The 21,301-nt window shown below is 50.2% G+C and overlaps 1 protein-coding gene across 4 annotated transcripts in view; it reads left to right on the forward strand.

The window, feature by feature from the left end:
- The window catches only part of camk2d1 (calcium/calmodulin-dependent protein kinase (CaM kinase) II delta 1), a 160,272-nt gene that overhangs the window by 96,205 nt on the left and 42,766 nt on the right, over window positions 1-21,301 (forward strand). For 2 of the 4 annotated variants that reach the window (XM_079257636.1, XM_079257638.1), the window contains exons 6-8: window positions 12,012-12,084; window positions 16,692-16,794; window positions 19,851-19,934. In XM_079257636.1, the coding sequence (XP_079113762.1) occupies window positions 12,012-12,084; window positions 16,692-16,794; window positions 19,851-19,934 (260 nt within the window). Of the gene's footprint in view, window positions 1-12,011; window positions 12,085-14,346; window positions 14,420-16,691; window positions 16,795-19,850; window positions 19,935-21,301 lie in introns of all 4 variants that reach the window. The other 2 variants (XM_079257635.1, XM_079257637.1) reach the window with 1 other exon arrangement.

Below are 21,301 nucleotides of genomic sequence, written 5' to 3' on the forward strand. Positions count from 1 at the left end.
GCTAACGCTGAGACCACAGACCCTCACATTTACAGCTAACGCTGAAACCACAGACCCTCACATTTACAGCTAACGCTGAGACCACAGACCCTCACATTTACAGCTAACGCTGAGACCACAGATCCTCACATTTACAGCTAACGCTGAGACCACAGACCCTCACATTTACAGCTAACGCTGAGACCACAGATCCTCACATTTACAGCTAACGCTGAGACCACAGACCCTCACATTTACAGCTAACGCTGAGACCACAGACCCTCACATTTACAGCTAACGCTGAGACCACAGATCCTCACATTTACAGCTAACGCTGAGACCACAGACCCTCACATTTACAGCTAACCTCAAGACCACAGACCCTCACATTTACAGCTAACGCTGAAACCACAGACCCTCACATTAACAGCTAATGCTGAGACCACAGACCCTCACATTTACAGCTAACGCTGAAACCACAGACCCTCACATTTACAGCTAACGCTGAAACCACAGACCCTCACATTTACAGCTAACGCTGAAACCACAGACCCTCACATTTACAGCTAACGCTGAAACCACAGACCCTCACCATTACAGCTAACGCTGAAACCACAGACCCTCACATTTACAGCTAACGCTGAGACCACAGACCCTCACATTTACAGCTAATGCTGAGACCACAGACCCTCACATTTACAGCTAACGCTGAGACCACAGACCCTCACATTTACAGCTAACGCTGAAACCACAGACCCTCACATTAACAGCTAACACTGAGACCACAGACCCTCACATTTACAGCTAACGCTGAAACCACAGACCCTCACATTAACAGCTAACACTGAGACCACAGACCCTCACATTTACAGCTAACGCTGAGACCACAGACCCTCACATTTACAGCTAACACTGAGACCACAGACCCTCACATTAACAGCTAACGCTGAGACCACAGACCCTCACATTTACAGCTAACGTCGAGACCACAGACCCTCACATTTACAGCTAACGCTGAGACCACAGACCCTCACATTTACAGCTAACGCTGAAACCACAGACCCTCACATTAACATCTAACACTGAGACCACAGACCCTCACATTTACAGCTAACACTGAGACCACAGACCCTCACATTTACAGCTAACACTGAGACCACAGACCCTCACATTTACAGCTAACGCTGAGACCACAGACCCTCACATTTACAGCTAACGCTGAGACCACAGACCCTCGCATTTACAGCTAACGCTGAGACCACAGATCCTCACATTTACAGCTAACGTCAAGACCACAGACCCTCACATTTACAGCTAACGCTGAGACCACAGACCCTCACATTTACAGCTAACGCTGAAACCACAGACCCTCACATTTACAGCTAACGTCGAGACCACAGACCCTCACATTTACAGCTAACGCTGAAACCACAGACCCTCACATTTACAGCTAACGTCAAGACCACAGACCCTCACATTTACAGCTAACGCTGAGACCACAGACCCTCACATTAACAGCTAACGCTGAGACCACAGACCCTCACATTTACAGCTAACGTCGAGACCACAGACCCTCACATTTACAGCTAACGCTGAAACCACAGACCCTCACATTAACAGCTAACGCTGAAACCACAGACCCTCACATTTACAGCTAACGCTGAAACCACAGACCCTCACATTTACAGGTAACGTGGAGACCACAGACCCTCACATTTACAGCTAACGCTGAGACCACAGACCCTCACATTTACAGCTAACGCTGAAACCACAGACCCTCACATTTACAGCTAACGTCGAGACCACAGACCCTCACATTTACAGCTAACGCTGAAACCACAGACCCTCACATTTACAGCTAACGTCAAGACCACAGACCCTCACATTTACAGCTAACGCTGAAACCACAGACCCTCACATTAACAGCTAATGCTGAGACCACAGACCCTCACATTTACAGCTAACGCTGAAACCACAGACCCTCACATTAACAGCTAACGCTGAAACCACAGACCCTCACATTTACAGCTAACGCTGAAACCACAGACCCTCACATTTACAGCTAACGCTGAAACCACAGACCCTCACATTTACAGCTAACGCTGAGACCACAGACCCTCACATTTACAGCTAACGCTGAGACCACAGACCCTCGCATTTACAGCTAACGCTGAGACCACAGATCCTCACATTTACAGCTAACGTCAAGACCACAGACCCTCACATTTACAGCTAACGCTGAGACCACAGACCCTCACATTTACAGCTAACGCTGAAACCACAGACCCTCACATTTACAGCTAACGTCGAGACCACAGACCCTCACATTTACAGCTAACGCTGAAACCACAGACCCTCACATTTACAGCTAACGTCAAGACCACAGACCCTCACATTTACAGCTAACGCTGAGACCACAGACCCTCACATTAACAGCTAACGCTGAGACCACAGACCCTCACATTTACAGCTAACGTCGAGACCACAGACCCTCACATTTACAGCTAACGCTGAAACCACAGACCCTCACATTAACAGCTAACGCTGAAACCACAGACCCTCACATTTACAGCTAACGCTGAAACCACAGACCCTCACATTTACAGCTAACGTGGAGACCACAGACCCTCACATTTACAGCTAACGCTGAGACCACAGACCCTCACATTTACAGCTAACGCTGAAACCACAGACCCTCACATTTACAGCTAACGTCGAGACCACAGACCCTCACATTTACAGCTAACGCTGAAACCACAGACCCTCACATTTACAGCTAACGTCAAGACCACAGACCCTCACATTTACAGCTAACGCTGAAACCACAGACCCTCACATTAACAGCTAATGCTGAGACCACAGACCCTCACATTTACAGCTAACGCTGAAACCACAGACCCTCACATTAACAGCTAACGCTGAAACCACAGACCCTCACATTTACAGCTAACGCTGAAACCACAGACCCTCACATTTACAGCTAACGCTGAAACCACAGACCCTCACATTTACAGCTAACGCTGAGACCACAGACCCTCACATTTACAGCTAACGCTGAAACCACAGACCCTCACATTTACAGCTAACGTCGAGACCACAGACCCTCACATTTACAGCTAACGCTGAAACCACAGACCCTCACATTTACAGCTAACGCTGAAACCACAGACCCTCACATTTACAGCTAACGTCAAGACCACAGACCCTCACATTTACAGCTAACGCTGAAACCACAGACCCTCACATTAACAGCTAATGCTGAGACCACAGACCCTCACATTTACAGCTAACGCTGAGACCACAGACCCTCACATTTACAGCTAACGCTGAAACCACAGACCCTCACATTTACAGCTAACGCTGAAACCACAGACCCTCACATTTACAGCTAACGCTGAAACCACAGACCCTCACATTTACAGCTAACGCTGAAACCACAGACCCTCACATTTACAGCTAACGCTGAAACCACAGACCCTCACATTTACAGCTAACGCTGAAACCACAGACCCTCACATTAACAGCTAACACTGAGACCACAGACCCTCACATTTACAGCTAACACTGAGACCACAGACCCTCACATTTACAGCTAACACTGAGACCACAGACCCTCACATTAACAGCTAACGCTGAGACCACAGACCCTCACATTTACAGCTAACGTCGAGACCACAGACCCTCACATTTACAGCTAACACTGAGACCACAGACCCTCACATTTACAGCTAACGCTGAAACCACAGACCCTCACATTAACAGCTAACACTGAGACCACAGACCCTCACATTTACAGCTAACGCTGAGACCACAGACCCTCACATTTACAGCTAACGCTGAGACCACAGACCCTCACATTTACAGCTAACGCTGAAACCACAGACCCTCACATTTACAGCTAACGCTGAGACCACAGACCCTCACATTTACAGCTAACGCTGAGACCACAGATCCTCACATTTACAGCTAACGCTGAGACCACAGACCCTCACATTTACAGCTAACGCTGAGACCACAGATCCTCACATTTACAGCTAACGCTGAGACCACAGACCCTCACATTTACAGCTAACGCTGAGACCACAGACCCTCACATTTACAGCTAACGCTGAGACCACAGATCCTCACATTTACAGCTAACGCTGAGACCACAGACCCTCACATTTACAGCTAACCTCAAGACCACAGACCCTCACATTTACAGCTAACGCTGAAACCACAGACCCTCACATTAACAGCTAATGCTGAGACCACAGACCCTCACATTTACAGCTAACGCTGAAACCACAGACCCTCACATTTACAGCTAACGCTGAAACCACAGACCCTCACATTTACAGCTAACGCTGAAACCACAGACCCTCACATTTACAGCTAACGCTGAAACCACAGACCCTCACCATTACAGCTAACGCTGAAACCACAGACCCTCACATTTACAGCTAACGCTGAGACCACAGACCCTCACATTTACAGCTAATGCTGAGACCACAGACCCTCACATTTACAGCTAACGCTGAGACCACAGACCCTCACATTTACAGCTAACGCTGAAACCACAGACCCTCACATTAACAGCTAACACTGAGACCACAGACCCTCACATTTACAGCTAACGCTGAAACCACAGACCCTCACATTAACAGCTAACACTGAGACCACAGACCCTCACATTTACAGCTAACGCTGAGACCACAGACCCTCACATTTACAGCTAACACTGAGACCACAGACCCTCACATTAACAGCTAACGCTGAGACCACAGACCCTCACATTTACAGCTAACGTCGAGACCACAGACCCTCACATTTACAGCTAACGCTGAGACCACAGACCCTCACATTTACAGCTAACGCTGAAACCACAGACCCTCACATTAACATCTAACACTGAGACCACAGACCCTCACATTTACAGCTAACACTGAGACCACAGACCCTCACATTTACAGCTAACACTGAGACCACAGACCCTCACATTTACAGCTAACGCTGAGACCACAGACCCTCACATTTACAGCTAACGCTGAGACCACAGACCCTCGCATTTACAGCTAACGCTGAGACCACAGATCCTCACATTTACAGCTAACGTCAAGACCACAGACCCTCACATTTACAGCTAACGCTGAGACCACAGACCCTCACATTTACAGCTAACGCTGAAACCACAGACCCTCACATTTACAGCTAACGTCGAGACCACAGACCCTCACATTTACAGCTAACGCTGAAACCACAGACCCTCACATTTACAGCTAACGTCAAGACCACAGACCCTCACATTTACAGCTAACGCTGAGACCACAGACCCTCACATTAACAGCTAACGCTGAGACCACAGACCCTCACATTTACAGCTAACGTCGAGACCACAGACCCTCACATTTACAGCTAACGCTGAAACCACAGACCCTCACATTAACAGCTAACGCTGAAACCACAGACCCTCACATTTACAGCTAACGCTGAAACCACAGACCCTCACATTTACAGGTAACGTGGAGACCACAGACCCTCACATTTACAGCTAACGCTGAGACCACAGACCCTCACATTTACAGCTAACGCTGAAACCACAGACCCTCACATTTACAGCTAACGTCGAGACCACAGACCCTCACATTTACAGCTAACGCTGAAACCACAGACCCTCACATTTACAGCTAACGTCAAGACCACAGACCCTCACATTTACAGCTAACGCTGAAACCACAGACCCTCACATTAACAGCTAATGCTGAGACCACAGACCCTCACATTTACAGCTAACGCTGAAACCACAGACCCTCACATTAACAGCTAACGCTGAAACCACAGACCCTCACATTTACAGCTAACGCTGAAACCACAGACCCTCACATTTACAGCTAACGCTGAAACCACAGACCCTCACATTTACAGCTAACGCTGAGACCACAGACCCTCACATTTACAGCTAACGCTGAAACCACAGACCCTCACATTTACAGCTAACGTCGAGACCACAGACCCTCACATTTACAGCTAACGCTGAAACCACAGACCCTCACATTTACAGCTAACGCTGAAACCACAGACCCTCACATTTACAGCTAACGCTGAAACCACAGACCCTCACATTTACAGCTAACGTCAAGACCACAGACCCTCACATTTACAGCTAACGCTGAAACCACAGACCCTCACATTAACAGCTAATGCTGAGACCACAGACCCTCACATTTACAGCTAACGCTGAAACCACAGACCCTCACATTTACAGCTAACGCTGAAACCACAGACCCTCACATTTACAGCTAACGCTGAAACCACAGACCCTCACATTTACAGCTAACGCTGAAACCACAGACCCTCACCATTACAGCTAACGCTGAAACCACAGACCCTCACATTTACAGCTAACGCTGAGACCACAGACCCTCACATTTACAGCTAATGCTGAGACCACAGACCCTCACATTTACAGCTAACGCTGAGACCACAGACCCTCACATTTACAGCTAACGCTGAGACCACAGACCCTCACATTTACAGCTAACGCTGAAACCACAGACCCTCACATTAACAGCTAACACTGAGACCACAGACCCTCACATTTACAGCTAACGCTGAAACCACAGACCCTCACATTAACAGCTAACACTGAGACCACAGACCCTCACATTTACAGCTAACGCTGAGACCACAGACCCTCACATTTACAGCTAACACTGAGACCACAGACCCTCACATTAACAGCTAACGCTGAGACCACAGACCCTCACATTTACAGCTAACGCTGAGACCACAGACCCTCACATTTACAGCTAACGCTGAAACCACAGACCCTCACATTAACATCTAACACTGAGACCACAGACCCTCACATTTACAGCTAACACTGAGACCACAGACCCTCACATTTACAGCTAACACTGAGACCACAGACCCTCACATTTACAGCTAACGCTGAGACCACAGACCCTCACATTTACAGCTAACGCTGAGACCACAGACCCTCGCATTTACAGCTAACGCTGAGACCACAGATCCTCACATTTACAGCTAACGTCGAGACCACAGACCCTCACATTTACAGCTAACGCTGAGACCACAGACCCTCACATTTACAGCTAACGCTGAGACCACAGACCCTCACATTTACAGCTAACGTCGAGACCACAGACCCTCACATTTACAGCTAACGCTGAAACCACAGACCCTCACATTTACAGCTAACGTCAAGACCACAGACCCTCACATTTACAGCTAACGCTGAGACCACAGACCCTCACATTAACAGCTAACACTGAGACCACAGACCCTCACATTTACAGCTAACACTGAGACCACAGACCCTCACATTTACAGCTAACACTGAGACCACAGACCCTCACATTAACAGCTAACGCTGAGACCACAGACCCTCACATTTACAGCTAACGTCGAGACCACAGACCCTCACATTTACAGCTAACACTGAGACCACAGACCCTCACATTTACAGCTAACGCTGAAACCACAGACCCTCACATTAACAGCTAACACTGAGACCACAGACCCTCACATTTACAGCTAACGCTGAGACCACAGACCCTCACATTTACAGCTAACGCTGAAACCACAGACCCTCACATTTACAGCTAACGCTGAGACCACAGACCCTCACATTTACAGCTAACGCTGAGACCACAGATCCTCACATTTACAGCTAACGCTGAGACCACAGACCCTCACATTTACAGCTAACGCTGAGACCACAGATCCTCACATTTACAGCTAACGCTGAGACCACAGACCCTCACATTTACAGCTAACGCTGAGACCACAGACCCTCACATTTACAGCTAACGCTGAGACCACAGATCCTCACATTTACAGCTAACGCTGAGACCACAGACCCTCACATTAACAGCTAATGCTGAGACCACAGACCCTCACATTTACAGCTAACGCTGAAACCACAGACCCTCACATTTACAGCTAACGCTGAAACCACAGACCCTCACATTTACAGCTAACGCTGAAACCACAGACCCTCACATTTACAGCTAACGCTGAAACCACAGACCCTCACATTTACAGCTAACGCTGAAACCACAGACCCTCACCATTACAGCTAACGCTGAAACCACAGACCCTCACATTTACAGCTAACGCTGAGACCACAGACCCTCACATTTACAGCTAATGCTGAGACCACAGACCCTCACATTTACAGCTAACGCTGAGACCACAGACCCTCACATTTACAGCTAACGCTGAAACCACAGACCCTCACATTAACAGCTAACACTGAGACCACAGACCCTCACATTTACAGCTAACGCTGAAACCACAGACCCTCACATTAACAGCTAACACTGAGACCACAGACCCTCACATTTACAGCTAACGCTGAGACCACAGACCCTCACATTTACAGCTAACACTGAGACCACAGACCCTCACATTAACAGCTAACGCGGAGACCACAGACCCTCACATTTACAGCTAACGTCGAGACCACAGACCCTCACATTTACAGCTAACGTCAAGACCACAGACCCTCACATTTACAGCTAACGCTGAAACCACAGACCCTCACATTTACAGCTAACGTCAAGACCACAGACCCTCACATTTACAGCTAACGCTGAAACCACAGACCCTCACATTTACAGCTAACGCTGAAACCACAGACCCTCACCATTACAGCTAACGCTGAAACCACAGACCCTCACATTTACAGCTAACGCTGAGACCACAGACCCTCACATTTACAGCTAATGCTGAGACCACAGACCCTCACATTTACAGCTAACGCTGAGACCACAGACCCTCACATTTACAGCTAACGCTGAAACCACAGACCCTCACATTAACAGCTAACACTGAGACCACAGACCCTCACATTTACAGCTAACGCTGAAACCACAGACCCTCACATTAACAGCTAACACTGAGACCACAGACCCTCACATTTACAGCTAACGCTGAGACCACAGACCCTCACATTTACAGCTAACACTGAGACCACAGACCCTCACATTAACAGCTAACGCGGAGACCACAGACCCTCACATTTACAGCTAACGTCGAGACCACAGACCCTCACATTTACAGCTAACGCTGAGACCACAGACCCTCACATTTACAGCTAACGCTGAAACCACAGACCCTCACATTAACATCTAACACTGAGACCACAGACCCTCACATTTACAGCTAACACTGAGACCACAGACCCTCACATTTACAGCTAACGCTGAGACCACAGACCCTCACATTTACAGCTAACGCTGAGACCACAGACCCTCGCATTTACAGCTAACGCTGAGACCACAGATCCTCACATTTACAGCTAACGTCAAGACCACAGACCCTCACATTTACAGCTAACGCTGAGACCACAGACCCTCACATTTACAGCTAACGCTGAAACCACAGACCCTCACATTTACAGCTAACGTCGAGACCACAGACCCTCACATTTACAGCTAACGCTGAAACCACAGACCCTCACATTTACAGCTAACGTCAAGACCACAGACCCTCACATTTACAGCTAACGCTGAGACCACAGACCCTCACATTAACAGCTAACGCTGAGACCACAGACCCTCACATTTACAGCTAACGCTGAAACCACAGACCCTCACATTAACAGCTAACGTGGAGACCACAGACCCTCACATTTACAGCTAACGCTGAAACCACAGACCCTCACATTAACAGCTAACGCTGAGACCACAGACCCTCACATTAACAGCTAACACTGAGACCACAGACCCTCACATTTTCAGCTAACGCTGAGACCACAGACCCTCACATTTACAGCTAACGCTGAGACCACAGACCCTCACATTTACAGCTAATGCTGAGACCACAGACCCTCACATTTACAGCTAACGCTGAGACCACAGACCCTCACATTTACAGCTAACGTCGAGACCACAGACCCTCACATTTACAGCTAACGCTGAGACCACAGACCCTCACATTTATAGGTAACGCTGAAACCACAGACCCTCACATTTACAGCTAACACTGAGACCACAGACCCTCACATTAACAGCTAACGCTGAGACCACAGACCCTCACATTTACAGCTAACGCTGAGACCACAGACCCTCACATTTACAGCTAATGCTGAGACCACAGACCCTCACATTTACAGCTAACGTTGAGACCACAGACCCTCACATTAACAGCTAATGCTGAGACCACAGACCCTCACATTTACAGCTAATGCTGAGACCACAGACCCTCACATTTACAGCTAACGTAGAGACCACAGACCCTCACATTTACAGCTAACGCTGAGACCACAGACCCTCACATTTACAGCTAACGCTGAGACCACAGACCCTCACATTTACAGCTAACGCTGAGACCACAGACCCTCACATTTACAGCTAACGCTGAGACCACAGACCCTCACATTTACAGCTAACGCTGAGACCACAGACCCTCACATTTACAGCTAACGCTGAAACCACAGACCCTCACATTTACAGCTAACGCTGAGACCACAGACCCTCACATTTACAGCTAACGCTGAAACCACAGACCCTCACATTTACAGCTAACGTCGAGACCACAGACCCTCACATTTACAGCTAACGCTGAGACCACAGACCCTCACATTTACAGCTAATGCTGAGACCACAGACCCTCACATTTACAGCTAATGCTGAGACCACAGACTCTCACATTTACAGCTAACGTTGAGACCACAGACCCTCACATTTACAGCTAACGCTGAGACCACAGACCCTCACATTTACAGCTAACGCTGAGACCACAGACCCTCACATTTACAGCTAATGCTGAGACCACAGACCCTCACATTTACAGCTAATGCTGAGACCACAGACCCTCACATTTACAGCTAATGCTGAGACCACAGACCCTCACATTTACAGCTAACGTAGAGACCACAGACCCTCACATTTACAGCTAACGCTGAGACCACAGACCCTCACATTTACAGCTAACGCTGAGACCACAGACCCTCACATTTACAGCTAACGCTGAGACCACAGACCCTCACATTTACAGCTAACGCTGAGACCACAGACCCTCACATTTACAGCTAACGCTGAAACCACAGACCCTCACATTTACAGCTAACGCTGAGACCACAGACCCTCACATTAACAGCTAACGCTGAAACCACAGACCCTCACATTTACAGCTAACGTCGAGACCACAGACCCTCACATTTACAGCTAACGCTGAGACCACAGACCCTCACATTTACAGCTAACGCTGAGACCACAGACCCTCACATTTACAGCTAATGCTGAGACCACAGACCCTCACATTTACAGCTAACGCTGAGACCACAGACCCTCACATTAACAGCTAATGCTGAGACCACAGACCCTCACATTTACAGCTAACGCTGAGACCACAGACCCTCACATTTACAGCTAACGCTGAGACCACAGACCCTCACATTTACAGCTAATGCTGAGACCACAGACCCTCACATTAACAGCTAATGCTGAGACCACAGACCCTCACATTTACAGCTAACGCTGAGACCACAGACCCTCACATTTACAGCTAACGCTGAAACCACAGACCCTCACATTTACAGCTAACGTCAAGACCACAGACCCTCACATTTACAGCTAACGCTGAGACCACAGACCCTCACATTTACAGCTAACGCTGAGACCACAGACCCTCACATTTACAGCTAACGCTGAGACCACAGACCCTCACATTTACAGCTAACGCTGAAACCACAGACCCTCACATTTACAGCTAACGCTGAGACCACAGACCCTCACATTTACAGCTAACGCTGAAACCACAGTCCCTCACATTTACAGCTAACGTCGAGACCACAGACCCTCACATTTACAGCTAACGCTGAAACCACAGACCCTCACATTTAGTTGGCTAATCTTGATCTTCATGCAGTTCTGCAGTACTTCATATCATCTGAACTGTTCCTCCAAGACTTTTTTCAGCCAAGTGATTTTAATGTACTGGTTTTCTGTCAGCTGGTTGTTTCCTGACATTTCTCCCTCTTCCTCTCCTTTTTGCAACTGGCCTGGTGCTTCTCTCCTCCACAGTCACTGCATACAGCAGATTCTAGAAAGTGTAAATCATTGCCACATAAACGGCATAGTTCACAGGGACCTAAAGGTTAGTACGTGACCACAGTCAAAAGAAACTGCCCACCTGAGGCACCTTGGTTCGCTTCTCTACTGCCTGATCAATCGGCCAATTAACCTTCACCTCCTTCTAAACCACATCCTCATCCTCCTACAGCAGTCATCCACCCCATACACCTCCACCTGACAGGCGGGTTTTAGCGTCCGCCTACGGTGGATTGGCTGGGAGAGGAGGTGGTGGGTGGTGTAGTGCTAGCAGATGTCATCATGACCTGCCTCCTGTTTGCTGGGGCACAAAGTGCATGTAGCAAATGTCAAACGCCATGCTGTGACAGGCTGAGACAGGGACAACGAAGTGAGGATGTCATGTGGTTGTGGTTTGACAATATGGATGCCAGGTTTGGACTCTAAAGACTGTTTAGTACTACTGTATGGTAAGATTAAAGGATCAGGTGTTCCTTCCCACTGAGTGGGTGGACTTACCTGCAATATGGACACAGTTTTACTAACCTAAACATTTTAAGACTCATTTATGCTAGATAGTCTTGATCTTCTCATTTTGTGCATATTTCCGTCGTGCCACAAACAGAGCAGTGCCACCAGAAACCTGGGGGGCATATATGACCAGCAAAAGGGATGAAGAAGTTAATGACTGCAACCTTTTTGTCAAAGTCTTTTTCTAAGAACGTGTCCTCCACCGATTCTGTGATTATTATTTTCTGAAACTAAGCTTGGAAATTGAAACGAACTCTGCACTGCTCTCTAATGCGAATCTTGTCTGACAGCCAGCCGTCCATTCTCTATGCTTTATCTGGGGTCAGGTCACAGGTGGACAGTTTGGTCATGCTTCAATAAGACCAATGTCTCTCTTTATGTACGTGAAGGGAGCATAAATAAGGTTCATTCATTCTAAATAGTCATTATTAGTACATTGTCCATCCAAGCAAGCAATTCACTGCAACAGTTTTTACAGTATTAATGTATTTACACTTTAAACCAGAGCTGGACAAGATTTTAGTCAAATATGATCTTCACCAACTCACCTTCATCATCGGATATTTTACTTTTCACTTGGACCTACTTTATTAGCACGTAGTGGGAAATGATCGAATGAAAAATCTCAAAGTTCAGTCAGATTTGCTGATTCAGCTGATTTTTTTTTTCTTACCAAATGACAAAAAAACCAAAACAAATGTATGGAATGAAAGGCATCTCACGTCACTTTTACAGACAATAATTTTGTGTTCACTTAATGATTCTATATCTGGTTTTATCTACTGAGGTCAAATAAAACCTGAGTTTAAAATCTGCCCTTATTGGTTGTGATCTGGGATCACCAGCAGAACCATAGCTCTCCAATTTATCTTCATTTCAGCTCACATAATCAGGCATCAGACGTCCCTGCTCCTATACGTCCCACATGTCCTTTATGTTAGCATGGTGTTAGCCGGCACGTCCACCAGAGGGCAGTGCAGAGCTTAGGGCTCACCTCAGAGTTTCAGTGTCGGTTTCAGTCGATCGTAACCACGGTGACGATGGAGGATGATGTTAATGCTCTTGTCCATGTGGAAGGAGGCAGTGACGCAGACGGTGGGAGTTTGTGCAGACGTTAAACACATTGCAGCTGCTTCTTCTTTGTTCCTTTAGCGGGTCACACTTCCCCTGCGATACGGCCGCTTGGTTTCCGATAGAACTACTATGTTCGCTTTGTCATGGTAGGAATCTGCAAGGTCACGAAAATGAACCAATTTATGGTCGTGAATGGCGCGTCTTTAGAGTAGAACATTTAAACAGAATAGAGACTATTTCACTGAGCACTATGGCCACCTACTGGCTGTTGTTGGTATTACACCCAATCTCCCCCATTCAGGATCAATTTCTGTTCTTTGACCTGTTTAAATTTCTTTGCTAAATTTGTGGTTTATGTTGAAACCTTGTGCGTGGTGTTGTGTTCCCATCCATTCCCGTCAGTTTATACCCGGGAGTCACATGTCCAACTGGTTTTGGCACAACTTTATCTGGCATCCATGTTTAAACTAGCCCAGTAATGATGACGTCTCTTCCTTGCCACCGTCCAGCCTACAGCTGGTCAGGATCTAACACCACTTTGCTTTGGAGACGTGAGCAGACGACTGGCCGCGTGCACATGGGCAGAAAACAAACAAAGTTTCCGTTATGACAGAGAAAGATGTCTGCTCGCCATCGCGGCCAGCGGCTGCACGTGTCAAATCCAACGCACTGCTGCAGAGTGTTAGCTTGTCACTAACCCATGGCCCCTGGTGTTTGCATGCAGTCATTGCATTCAGCAGATCCTAGAGGCTGTGCTCCACTGCCACCAGATGGGCGTGGTCCACCGCGACCTCAAGGTAAGTCGACTCTGTCCTGCTCTTTGCGTCTTTGTCTTTCCCTTGCTGTCTTTATCTTTTCCACAGTGTTGGTTTCAGAATTTTTCCTTCGTTTCCTAGAAATTACATCATAAATCTGTGGATTAAATGACCAGCATGTTTGTTAATGCAGTCTTCTCTCTCTGAGCTTTGCTCCCAAAGCTCCTCTAATTTGCCAACCAAATGAAGCAGGTGTGTCTGAGATTCGCTTCATCTACTGCAGAAATAAACCCGCGTTTTGCATCTGATGACTGCTGGTTCCCTGCGCTCTGATTGGCTGTTGCCAGGCAATTTGCAGGGCTCAATGCTTAAACTAGCAGACAAACAAATTCTTTAAAAACAAAGCATCTGGCAGCAGAGTTGCTGTGTGGGAAGCAGCCGTGTTATGTGTGCAGTGTTCATGTCTGTCTGAATAAAGTCTCTGTTCAGATTTAAAGTGGAACGTCTGGACAACAGGCTGACCTTTGACCTTTCTCAGCTGGACACTTCATTGTTAAGAGAGTTAAGTTCTCTCTGTCTGTAGCTTCTGGTCTCCTCCTGAAGAAGCGAACAGAAACGCTGCCATGCACTTTGAAGCTGGAGTTTTGTGCCGACAACGCCATGAGCTTCGACCACATCGGGCTCATCAGATGTTGGCGCTCGATCAGAGTCACGTTCCCGTCGGTGGAAGCTAACGGCTCCTTCCAGGCATCGCTGCAGACTGCCATCTTCCCAGGCAGGAAGATTCCTGCGTAAATTCATCCGCCAGGACGCGTTCACCCGCCGCCACCGGTTCCGCCCGCCGCCACCGCGTCCCGGCTTCGGAGCGAGGGACCCGTCCCGGCTTCGGAGCGAGGGACCCGTCCCGGCTTCGGAGCGAGGGACGCGTCCCCCCGTCCCGGCTTCGGAGCGAGGGACCCGTCCCGGCTTCGGAGCGAGGGACCGTCGCGTCCCGGCTTCGGAGCGAGGGACCCGTCCCGGCTTCGGAGCGAGGGACCCGTCCCGGCTTCGGAGCGAGGGACGCGTCCCCCCGTCCCGGCTTCGGAGCGAGGGACGCGTCCCGGCTTCGGAGCGAGGGACGCGTCCCCCCGTCCCGGCTTCGGAGCGAGGGACGCGTCCCGGCTTCGGAGCGAGGGACGCGTCCCCCCGTCCCGGCTTCGGAGCGAGGGACGCGTCCCGGCTTCGGAGCGAGGGACGCGTCCCCCCGTCCCGGCTTCGGAGCGAGGGACGCGTCCCGGCTTCGAAGCGAGGGACGCGTCCCCCCGTCCCGGCTTCGGAGCGAGGGACGCGTCCCGGCTTCGGAGCGAGGGACCCGTCCCGGCTTCGGAGCGAGGGACCCGTCCCGGCTTCGGAGCGAGGGACGCGTCCCCCCGTCCCGGCTTCGGAGCGAGGGACGCGTCCCGGCTTCGGAGCGAGGGACGCGTCCCGGCTTCGGAGCGAAAGACGCGTCCCGGCTTCGGAGCGAGGGACCCGTCCCGGCTTCGGAGCGAGGGACCCGTCCCGGCTTCGGAGCGAAAGACGCGTCCCGGCTTCGGAGCGAAAGACGCGTCCCGGCTTCGGAGCGAGGGACGCGTCCCGGCTTCGGAGCGAAAGACGCGTCCCGGCTTCGGAGCGAGGGACGCGTCCCGGCTTCGGAGCGAAAGACGCGTCCCGGCTTCGGAGCGAGGGACGCGTCCCGGCTTCGGAGCGAAAGACGCGTCCCGGCTTCGGAGCGAGGGACCCGTCCCGGCTTCGGAGCGAGGGACGCGTCCCGGCTTCGGAGCGAGGGAACCGTCCCGGCTTCGGAGCGAGGGAACCGTCCCGGCTTCGGAGCGAGGGACGCGTCCCGGCTTCGGAGCGAGGGACGCGTCCCGGCTTCGGAGCGAGGGACGCGTCCCGGCTTCGGAGCGAGGGACGCGTCCCGGCTTCGGAGCGAGGGACCCGTCCCGGCTTCGGAGCGAGGGACCCGTCCCGGCTTCGGAGCGAGGGACGCGTCCCGGCTTCGGAGCGAGGGACCCGTCCCGGCTTCGGAGCGAGGGACGCGTCCCCCCGTCCCGGCTTCGGAGCGAGGGACGCGTCCCGGCTTCGGAGCGAGGGACGCGTCCCGGCTTCGGAGCGAGTCCACCTGATGCAGCTTGGACCTGAATCAGGACGGCTCGCTGGACTCGGACACGTCTCCGTCCAGCTCTGCTGAAACACAGCAGTCCTTTGTGCCCCCCCTCCCAGCCTGAGCTCCATCCTGTCTTCAGTGTGAGGTTTGCAGTCTGACGGCTTGCTGTCTCCTTCTTCCACCAAGCCGGAGAACCTGCTGCTGGCCAGCAAGCTGAAGGGAGCGGCGGTGAAGCTGGCAGATTTCGGCCTGGCTATCGAGGTGCAAGGAGACCAGCAGGCGTGGTTCGGTGAGTCCCTCAGCTTTCCTTTCAGCTTTTAATCAGCGAGACCTTTCAGTTTGTCTGCAGCCAGGGTCACCAGTAGATCATGTCGATGACGAGCTCTGTTGGATGGGAATCCACCATCATCTGCTACAGCAGTGGTTCCCAAACTGGGGGACGATAGCACAGGGGGGGCGCGGCAAGGCTAAATAAAACTTGGGAGTTTTTACACTGGATGAATTTGTAAAAGTACTCATAGGAAATGATGATAAATTACAAGAGAGTAATAATAGTAATAGTAAGGGAAGAAACTGTGACGGAGCATTTCTGTCCCAGCTTGACCAGTAATTATAATAACCAATGGTGGGGAATGATGGGAACACGGCCTTTAGCACGTACCAAAATATGATCTAATATCATGACGCCAAACAAGTTCCACCATCACTTTTCATCCTGAACACAGAGAAAATCCTGCAGGTTACTTTAGAAGCATCCAACCATCGTATGTAGCAGAGTTTTACTGAAGCAGCGTCGTCTCATAGAAAACTAGCCTGCAGAGATTCCTGGTTTAAACTGTTTCACAGTGAAGAACGGATCATAATACTGACCGACTTTTAATTATAATTACCTGCAATACACTAAAACTAAAGACACATTTCTTAGTTTGTTTCTTTGGTTCATGTGACGGGGGTCATCGATGGAAAGGGGGGCCTTGCAGAAAAAGAAATGTGCTACAGAAACGCTTCAAATGCTTCTTTTCCTACAAGCTGTGTTTGAGAGTTTCTGATATGTAGAAGCAGGAGAGCTTTTCTGCGCTGCTTCATGGCTCGTCCTTCTTCCTGGCTGGAGACCAAGCACAAATCTCATCTGGTGCTTCACAGAACAAGGTCTGAAAACTCACATTACTGTGATTTACTGACTCTTCGACCTCACATTGACATCCCTACTACACTGTTCCACTAGGGGGCGCATGAGAACGCTCAGACCAGGCAGACATGACACATTTCTAAGATGGAAACAAAATAATAAACATGTTGACAATATGATGAGGTTGGTTCATTTTGAGATGTTGGCAGAAAAGAGCAGTACATGGTTCACAAGTACACGCTGTTGTGCAGATGGAATAGACAAGAACATCTAAACAACACCATGTAACTCCAAGTCAACCAGACTTCTGTGAAATGGAACTGTCCACTTAGGAAGCAACACTGACTGACAATCAGTCCCACCTGCTGTTGTGCAAATGGAAAAGACAACAGGTGGAAATTATAGGCAACTGGCAAGACACACCCAATAAAGGAGTGGTTCTGCAGGTGGAGACCACAGACCACTTCTCAGTTCCGGTGCTTTCTGGCTGATGTTTTGGTCTGAATGCTGGCGGTGCTTTCACTCTAGTGGTAGCATGAGACGGAGTCTACAACCCACACAAGTGGCTCAGGTAGTGCAGCTCATCCAGGATGGCACATCAATGCCAGCTGTGGCAAGAAGGTTTGCTGTGTCTGTCAGCGTGGTGTCCAGAGCATGGAGGCGCTACCAGGAGACAGGCCAGTACATCAGGAGACGTGGAGGAGGCCGTGGGAGGACAACAACCCAGCAGCAGGACCGCTACCTCCTTCTTTGTGCAAGGAGGAACAGGAGGAGCACTGCCAGATCCCTGCAGAATGAGCTCCAGCAGGACACAGATGTGCATGTGTCTGCTCCAACAGTCAGAAACAGACTCCATGAGGGTGGTATGAGGGCCCGACGTCCACAGGTGGGGGTTGTGCTTCCAGCCCAACACCGTGCAGGACGTTTGGCGTTTGCCAGAGGACACCAAGATTGGTAAATTCTCCACTGGCGCCCTGAGCTCTTCACAGATGGAAGCAGGTTCACACTGAGCACATGTGGCAGACGTGACAGAGTCTGGAGACGCCGTGGAGAACGTTCTGCTGCCTGCAACATCCTCCAGCAGGACCGGTTTGGCAGTGGGTCAGTAATGGTGTGGGGGGGGGCATTTCTTTGGAGGGCCGCACAGCCCTCCATGTGCTCGCCAGAGGTAGCCTGACTGCCATTAGGTACCGAGATGAGATCCTCAGACCCCTTGTGGGACCATATGCTGGTGCGGTTGGCCCTGGGTTCCTCCTAATGCAAGACAATGCTAGACCTCATGTGGCTGGAGTGTGTCAGCAGCTCCTGCAACACCAAGGCATTGATGTTATGGACCGGCCCGCCCGTTCCCCAGACCTGGATCCAGCTGAGCACATCTGGGACATCATGTCTCGCTCCATCCACCAACGCCAAGTTGCACCACAGACTGTCCAGGAGTTGGCAGATGCTTTAGTCCAGGTCTGGGAGGAGATCCCTCAGGAGAACATCCACCGCCTCATCAGGAGCATGCCCAGGTGTTGTAGGGAGGTCATACAGGCACGCGGAGGCCACACACACTACTGAGCCTCATTCTGACTTGTTTAAAGGACATTACATCAATTTTCCACTTTCATTTGGAGTTGATATGGGTTGATATGTTTGATTTTGATTGATAATTTTTGTGTGATTTTGTTGTCAGAACATTCAGCTATGGAGAGAACAAAGTATTTAATAAAAATATTTCATTATTCAGATCTACAACTTTGGTACTCTAGTGTTCCCTTTATTATTTTGAGCAGTGTAGTTTCCCTACTGCGTCTGCGTTGTCATCTCCGTCCAGTAAAGGTCTTCATGGACTAATAAACTACATTTCATCCTGGTTTTTAGGGCCGTTTCTACTGAAATGTGCGACTGTTCATCCGAAGGGACTGGGTGTAGCGCTGCTCTAGGCTCTTATCTAAGGTTCGGCTCAGTATCAGAACTATTTCTCTATTCCCCGTAGAAAGGAGGAATAATTGGTCTATTCCCAGAGCGTGGGTCTGTATGGGGAGACACTCTGACTGCTGGTCATGTTCCATCTCGTTGGGACGATTGAGGCGGTTGTAAAGTAGGCTGCATGTTTCTGAAGGCGAGCCCGGCTGCATTCTTTTCTTTTTAACCTGGACTGAGCTGCTGTCATATATTTGGTCCAGACAAGCTCTTCCTCATGCAGGACTGGAATGTTTGTGTCTTTTCAGGCTTTGCTGGTACACCGGGGTACCTGTCCCCAGAGGTGCTGCGGAAAGATGCCTACGGCAAACCGGTGGATATGTGGGCCTGTGGTAAGACGCTCTGCTGAACCCAGTCTCCAGAATCCTGTCATATCTCACCCAGTTTCAACTCCCTGAAAACCCAAAACATCCAGAATATTCCCCTTGTTTTCATAAACCGGATAAAATCCGTCCTCAATGTTTCCAGTCTGTTTCACTCCAGTCGTCCGGATCATCTTCCATCGTTGTTTTCAGAGGCGGCGTCAGTCGCACTGCTGCGCCCAACGTTTCACTTTTTACAGCGTCGCTCAGCCGTTCATTTTCACACATCCATTACGGGAACGTCACGTCCTTCACGGGAACGTCACGTCCTTCACGGGAACGTCCATCACGGGAACGTCACGTCCTTCACGGGAACGTCACGTCCTTCACGGGAACGTCACGTCCTTCACGGGAACGTCACGTCCTTCACGGGAACGTCCATCACGGGAACGTCACGTCCTTCACGGGAACGTCACGTCCTTCACGGGAACGTCCATCACGGGAACGTCACGTCCTTCACGGGAACGTCCATCACGGGAACGTCACGTCCTTCACGGGAACATCACGTCCTTCGCGGGAACGTCCATCGCGGGAACGTCACGTCCATCACGGGAATGTCCTTCATGGGAACGTCCATCATGGGAACGTCACGTCCATCACGGGAACGTTACGTCCATCACGGGAACGTCACGTCCATCACGGGAACGTCACGTCCATCACGGGAACGTCCATCATGGGAACGTCACGTCCATCACGGGAATGTTACGTCCATCACGGGAACGTCACGTCCATCACGGGAACGTCCTTCATGGGAACGTCCATCATGGGAACGTCACGTCCATCACGGGAACGTCACGTCCTTCACGGGAACGTCACGTCCTTCACGGGAACGTCACGTCCTTCACGGGAACGTCACGTCCTTCACGGGAACGTCCATCACGGGAACGTCACGTCCTTCACGGGAACATCACGTCCTTCGCGGGAACGTCCATCGCGGGAACGTCACGTCCATCACGGGAATGTCCTTCATGGGAACGTCCATCATGGGAACGTCACGTCCATCACGGGAACGTTACGTCCATCACGGGAACGTCACGTCCATCACGGGAACGTCCTTCATGGGAACGTCCATCATGGGAACGTCACGTCCATCACGGGAATGTTACGTCCATCACGGGAACGTCACGTCCATCACGGGAACGTCCTTCATGGGAACGTCCATCATGGGAACGTCACGTCCATCACGGGAACGTCACGTCCTTCACGGGAACGTCACGTCCTTCACGGGAACGTCACGTCCTTCACGGGAACGTCCATCACGGGAACGTCACGTCCTTCACGGGAACGTCCATCACGGGAACGTCACGTCCTTCACGGGAACATCACGTCCTTCGCGG

This window comes from Telmatherina bonti (genome assembly GCF_933228915.1).
Source record: "Telmatherina bonti genome assembly, chromosome: 18".
NCBI lineage: Eukaryota > Metazoa > Chordata > Actinopteri > Atheriniformes > Telmatherinidae > Telmatherina > Telmatherina bonti.